Source organism: Babesia bigemina, scaffold Bbigscaff_56811, assembly GCF_000981445.1.
Source record: "Babesia bigemina genome assembly Bbig001, scaffold Bbigscaff_56811".
In the NCBI taxonomy this organism is placed as follows: Eukaryota; Apicomplexa; class Aconoidasida; order Piroplasmida; family Babesiidae; genus Babesia; species Babesia bigemina.
Genome location: NW_012236959.1, coordinates 1 through 7,040, shown reverse-complemented (window position 1 = coordinate 7,040; position 7,040 = coordinate 1). Strand labels below are relative to the sequence as shown.

At 45.7% G+C, this 7,040-nt stretch overlaps 2 protein-coding genes across 2 annotated transcripts; both read right to left on the bottom strand.

Annotated features, from left to right (window-relative positions):
* Nucleotides 1-244: 244 nt before the first annotated feature.
* On the bottom strand, nt 245-628 carry BBBOND_0000490 (hypothetical protein, conserved; the record flags this gene model as incomplete). The annotated part of the gene is made up of 1 exon (XM_012914895.1): nt 245-628. One exon carries the CDS (start codon nt 626-628, stop codon nt 245-247), a length of 384 nt encoding a protein of 127 aa, XP_012770349.1.
* A 141-nt stretch (nt 629-769) lies between these two features.
* BBBOND_0000480 (hypothetical protein, conserved) lies at nt 770-5,623 on the bottom strand (the record flags this gene model as incomplete). Its single annotated transcript, XM_012914894.1, has 1 exon — nt 770-5,623. The coding sequence occupies one exon, from the start codon at nt 5,621-5,623 to the stop codon at nt 770-772; it is 4,854 nt and encodes a 1,617-aa protein (XP_012770348.1).
* Between the last annotated feature and the right edge of the window lie 1,417 nt (nt 5,624-7,040).

Below are 7,040 nucleotides of genomic sequence, written 5' to 3'. Positions count from 1 at the left end.
TCAACTTGGTCAGGTGCTTGGTCAGCACCTTGGTCAGCACCTTGGTCAGCACCTTGGTCACCACTTTGGTCATGGCATTGGTCATGGCATTGGTCAGCACATTGGTCAGCACTTTGGTCATGGCATTGGTCAGCACCTTGGTCATGGCTTTGGTCAGCACCTTGGTCAACACTTTGGTCAGCACATAGGTCAGCACATTGGTCAGCACTTTGGTCATGGCATTGGTCAGCACCTTGGTCAGCCACTAGGTCAGCACATTAGTCACCACTTTGGTCAGCACATTAGTCACCACTTTGGTCAGCACCTTGGTCATGGTGTTGGTCAGGTGCTTGGTCATCACTTTCGTCAGGTGATTGGTCAGCACATTGGTCATGGCATTGGTCAGCGCTTTGGTCAGCACCTTGGTCAGCACGTTGGTCAGCACGTTGGTCATGGCATTGGTCAGCACTTTGGTCAACACATTGGTCAACACATTGGTCAGCGTTTTGGTCAGCACGTTGGTCAGCACGTTGGTCAGCACTTTGGTCATGGCATTGGTCAGCACTATGGTCAGCACGTTGGTCGTGGCATTGGTCAGCACATTGGTCAGCACCTTGGTCAGCACATTGGTCAACACTTTGGGCAGCATCTTGGTCAACACTTTAATTAACATCTACACAATCACATACAACGATTAATGAGTGATACAACAGATTAAAGCACAATTCATAAGTTAGGTGAGTAGGTGAATTGTTACGTGAGTTACTGTGAGTTACAAACGTGAATACAATTACGGTTGTAGATACGATATCTTGGCAAGTTTGCCGACACGCGCTGCCGCCAACAATGATTGAGCGGCGATACGATGTGACGAGGGACTATGTAGATGCGATTTGATGTGGAGCAGGTCGAGGCGGATGACCATGATGTGGAGGAGGTAGAACAGAGAGAGGAGCCAGAGAGACAAGACAAGGTAGGAGAATGGTTCACGGATTTTCCAGAGGAACTCATCGCATTTTTCAAACAGCTTCTCAAAATACTCAGAATGGAGTACAGAACGAAGCTGTTTGCAGAAATCAGTACACGTTTTCGCACTGGTTAATCTGTTCAAAAACTTCGCATCGTCAAAGGTGAATCCGAATTTGTGCAATGTGGATGACACACCTGTACAGCCAACTATAGAAGGACATTGGCAGTGTGGCTTTTGAGTTTTGTCATCGACGAGGCCGTGCTGTCCTGGCTTACATTTGTCGCCGTGCATACATTTGCTGCATCCCCAATCATTACAGGATATATTGCAAAACTCATCGTACAACGTTGCGAGGTATCTCCAGAATGTCCACGGAAGATAGACAGCCCACGATAGGTAAGCATCTACCTGCTTGAGAGCCATGTAATAATAGGCATCATCGAATAGGGAGGCGAGGAAAGGCGCGCAATCTACTTTCTTATCTGCGTTGCTACATATGGAAGAGCTTGTGAAATTAACAAGATGAGGGTGCCTACAGGAGTCATGCACTACAGACTGGGAACCATATGCGTTAGTGAAAGCTCTCGTTAGATCAGATGAACGGGGATACAAGTAAATGGATTTGTCGTCGACCGACGATTCAAATGTCGATTGGAAACTACTTTGGTTATGCCGCTTGTTTTCCAATTTGCCGCTATTAGCCCAGCCCCTGACCAAAGACAATACAAATCCAAAGTGCTGTGGCAAGGTCGATGGCGGTTTAGGCAGAATGCATACGAGAGCTGATATACTGTCATGATCAAGGAATCTACGAATGGCTCGACAAAGCTCCTTACCCGTTTTGGGGGATCCCGAGAATCCTCTAAATCCAAGTGGAGTCAGACACGGCTGTCCGGGCTTATTAGAGGGACAAGTCGTACATTTGGCTTTGCAGCCGATAGAAGTAACGTGGTGTGGTAGGTGCCCGGTAAGACAATCGTTTAGGTAGGACTGAAGTGGAGACGTAGGTTGGCATTTTGGTTCACCATTTGGTTGGCACTTTGCTTGAGTCGTTGGTTTGTCAGTTGGTTGGCACTCAGTTGTGTTGTTTAAGTGGTTCTTACATTGGAATTTAGACGACATTATATCTCTGCCGTAAAGGCAATTTGACCAGCCGTTATGTTGAGTGGACAGACTACATCGCTTCTCTATGTATCTGAAAACAGCGAGCAAGCTGCTAAGTACGTCGACGAACATCTGGAGACATTCTTCGGCGTTGGCAGGATACGTCAAACCCAGCGAATTGTTGGAGTAGTAGCAGGCATATTTGGTATGTGCGTCTCCCGTTCCGAGGACAGTGCAAAGTACGTCGTAGGCTTTAGTACAAACGTGATCTATGGCGTCACACAAAGCGTTGTATCTGACGTCATGTGGGTAGGCAGCCAGGTAAAGCGATTTGTGGTCAACGAAATCGATGTCGATGTCGTCATCCTTGTCCTTAGTTGGTTTATCAGACTGCATCAACGGCGGTAGAGCGTCAAAACGTAATGGCGCGTACATGGGATTATGCGGCAAACCACTGAGCCAGCAAAGCATTTCATAAGCGGAACATGGATGCCTTTTCGCTGTGAATTTGGAGAGGTGGCAGACTTCGTGGTAGAGATTAAGATACTCGCACAGTTCGTAGATCCTGCCCTCTTTCTTGCCCATGTAATTGCACAGCTTATTCTCTTTGACTAGTAGTGTACAAATTCCCTTAGATGTCAGACCGCATCTCAACTCGCCGTTCTCCTCATTATCGGATGACGGAATCTCGTAACCCTGTCTTTTCAGTAACGCTGCAACAGGATTATTATTGGTGGTTTTGAAAAGGGCGTTCTTAGACCATGTCTCTGACATACACATTTCGTTCATTTCCATCAATTCAAAGAGCGTCGGAATTGTACTAAGCAACGCTTTAGCGCACATCATCGCTCTATCTGATGGCACTTCAGTTTGATCCTCCTTCGTTTCGGTCCACGTTATCCTCTGCCCCGAGTACCTCGAGACGTACGCCTTGTCTAGCTCCTTGACCATTTCGGGGAGACCTCTTCTCAGCGCCTCCAGAATTGAAGGAGCCTGTCCCTCGCCGAATGTATGCGGAATTAAGCGGTTGAGCAGGTCGTTCAGCTTCTCCAAGTTCTCCTTGAATTTGTAGTCAAAGTGCTTGGAGCCAACGAGCTTCTCGAGCAGAGTATGGAGCGCGGTGGTGGACGGCCTTAATTTCTCGAAGTCGGAGGTGAAATCGGATTGACGTTCCAAATTGTAGAACAGGAATCCGAAAGCCCTGTCTACAACTTCCGCCACTTGGGCCATTGTTTTTTCCGGTGACTTGGCGGGAACTACCTGCTGGGCGGGGGGAGGTGACATGTGGTCGTTGATTCTCTTGACGAAATGGTCTTTCATTTTGTTTAGGAGGCCTTTGAGACCTGTAATTCTGTCGAGGTTGATGATGTCTTCGATAGCGGATTTTTGTCTATCCAGCAAGTCCATCAGAGCCTTTAAGTCGGCTTTGTGAGAGTCGGCGAAAAGGGTGCGCACTTGCTCTGTGACGGATTCAAAAGCCTTTCTGACATCTGTGAGCAAAACTTTTTTGACGTCTTGAACCTTTTGTTGGGACTCAGCGAAGGAGTTTTGTACGGCTTCGGTGAGGTTGCTTTTTAAGGCGTCGACGGCTTCGCCTGCTGCTTTATAGGCCTTATCATATGCGGCGTCGAGTGCTGCAGTGGTATCATTTAAGACGCCACCTGCGTTTTTAGCGGCATGTTCAATTGACTCGAGTTTCTGCTTTATTTCCCCCTTTAACTTTTCCATAAGGATCTCAGCCTGATTTTTAATTTTATTAATCTCTCCGTCACCTTTATCGTCTTTGTCTTTTTGAAATTCATTAAGCTTTTCAACAACGTGTGTTTGAATGTCATCGATTTTTGTTTCAATTAATCCTTTTTGCTTTGTCTTCTCCAAGATTGGACTGAGCTCGCCGATGGCTCCGGTTACGCCGCTCAACGCGAAATCGATATCCCTTAATGTGCTTATCATGTAACTGCGAAACTTTTCAACACTTGTGATAGCTTGATTTAACTTTCCAATACTTGACCCTTCGATGAATCTTGTAACTTCGTCCTTAGTGTCTTCCATTGCTTTCTTCACCATACTGAGGATGTTTTGGAAAGCGGTATGAAGGTTTGTATCGCTGGATCTAAACGTGACTTTTGGTGTGAGTTTTGCCATCGCATGGTCCTTTTCAACGAGATCTATAAATCTAACGATGTTAGTCATCTTCATTCCTACTTGTGCGGCGTATTCCTCGAGATACTTAGCGATACTCTGCAAAGTTTTTTCGGCGGTAGCGGGAACACGCCCAGGCTTATCTACACTATCGTCGAGTTTTAAAATCTGATTTATTATAGCTTTTTTCACAGCACTTATTTTATCTCCGCTCCCCGGAACTCCAGAAACAATTGCGTAGCCTCTAATTTTTCCTTCCGCTTCTCCCCCTTTTAACATTCCATCCACCATATTCTTCATAGCCGCCTTAAACTTCTCCTCAAATTTTGTAGCATAATTGATGGTACCGCTCTCTATCACATGAAGCGATCCGTCGTTTGGAAGCAATTTCTCATCCTCTTCCTCCTCATGTTTTTCAATGAGTATGAGTTCTCTCACGAATTTCCTCATTTCCGTTTTCAGTTGCGGCCAATGCGTTTCGATACTTGACTCCCCACCGCCATGCTCTTTATTACATACACCATTTTTGATTTTGTCAAACGATGCCTTAGCCTGTGTAACCAAATCAACGAGCAAAAGTTTGTGAGCGCACAAGGTACCATAGACCTCATTAAGTTTACTCTTAATATTATCAAAATAAAATGTAATGTGCTCTTTGTATTTCATCTGAAACTCTTCAACTAATTTCTGCGCATTTTTCACACGCTCATCGATGTTCCTAAATTGCTTGGATTTCTCACGTTTCATCTCACTAACTGCGTGAAAGATCTTTCGAAACTGCATATGAAATGCGTTCTTTAGTTTTTGACTTTGCATAACTATTTCGTTCTCAATGCTCTCTTTTTGTTTTCTCAGCGTCTCCTTTATTTTTTCAGCTTCTCTTCCTATCGCCTCATCCAACTTCTCTTTCTGATTCAACAGCTCCCAGTCCACTGCCATGGCCTGCTTCATGACGTCATTGTTTTTCGCCGACCCATACAACATTTTCGTCTCCTCTTCTACTACTTTCACCGGCGTTTCTAACTTCTTACTAAGCTCTTTGTCTAATGTTTTTCTCGCCTTATCGGCCAGCTTCGTTTGTTCGTGGTACAGCCTAACACAGTTTGTCCAATCTTTTTGTTGGTCCTGGAGGGATTTTGTTTTTTGGTTTTCGAAATTTTTTTCGAGTTTATTGATATCGAATTTGATTATTTCTAGAGGTTCATTGAATTTTGTAATTTGTTCATTTACCTTATCTCCATACCCCTCCAACCACCCCTTCACCGCGCCGACAGACGCCGCAAGCCCAGTACGCCCGGAGCCAATATTATTATTTACCTCTTCTAGTACTTTTTGAAGCTTATTATCATCTGGAGTGATGTAATTATCATAAGTTGTCACTTCATTTTCATCCTTCACCGCACCAAGCACACCACTCAAAAATCCCATCACCCCGTCACACAGCCTGTCCAAGTCGGAGTAGACAGTCCCACTGCCGTCGTAGCCTTTTGTCTCAGGGTTAAAGCCGAGGAAGGTTTCGAGGCCATCACACAAATGTGTTAAAATATTATTATTTTCACTAGTTTTATTAAGTGATTCAGCAAATTCAGCAAGCTTATGCACAGTCTGCAAAGCAGACAACTTGGACTGACAGTCAGATAAACGCTTGGAATCTTCTTCAGTTAGAGGATTATTTTGGCTAGTTTGCTTAGTTTCAAGAGACTTTTTAATGTTGTTAACACGTTCAATTTCATTTTTAATTTTCTCACTAAGGGACGAGTTGGCAGACACAGTAGGCTTAGCAGGCAAAGGAGCCGAGGCGCCAGACGAGGCGACATTAGAAGAAGCATTAGCGAGAGGGTATTGCTTGTTTAGAGAGTCATAAGCTTTACCTATAGCCTCCTCAATCAACTTTTTCAAAGCTTGAGACAACTTGGTAAGACCATCACCACTACCACCATTCCCATACCTAACCTGGATCAACCAGTCGATGGACTCAGTCAGAAGGGAAGTGAAGGGTGACAAGGCACAAGTTATTATAATGGTGTAAGAAGGTCATAGCGGTATTATGGCAAGGTAATTCGAGGGATGTAGAGTGGGTAAGGGAGCGATGTAGAGTGGGTAAAGGAGCGATTTAGAGTGGATAAGGGAGCGATGTAGAGTGGGTAAAGGGGCGATGTAGAGTGGGTTAAGGGGCGATGTAGAGTGGATAAAGGGGCGATGTAGAGTGGGTAAAGGGGCGATGTAGGGTGGATAAGGGAACGATGTAGAGTGGGTTAGGGAGCGATGTAGAGTGGGTTAAGCGGCGATGTAGAGTGGATAAAGGAGCGATGTGGAGTGGATAAAGGAGCGATGTAGAGTGGACAAAGGAGCGATGTAGAGTGGATAAAGGGGCGATGTAGAGTGGGTAAAGGAGCGATGTAGAGTGGGTAAAGGGGCGATGTAGAGTGGATTAGGGAGCGATGTAGAGTGGATAAAGGGGCGATGTAGAGTGGGTTAAGGGGCGATGTAGAGTGGATTAGGGAGCGATGTAGAGTGGGTTAGGGAGCGATGTAGAGTGGATAAGGGAGCGATGTAGAGTGGATAAAGGGGCGATGTAGAGTGGGTTAAGGGGCGATGTAGAGTGGATTAGGGAGCGATGTAGAGTGGGTTAGGGAGCGATGTAGAGTGGATTAAGGGGCGATGTAGAGTGGGTTAGGGAGCGATGTAGAGTGGATAAAGGGGCGATGTAGAGTGGATTAGGGAGCGATGTAGAGTGGATAAAGGAGCGATGAAGAGTGGGTTAGGGAGCGATGTAGAGTGGATGAAGGAGCGATCTAGAGTGGGTTAGGGAGCCATGTAGAGCGGGTTAGGGAGCGATGTAGAG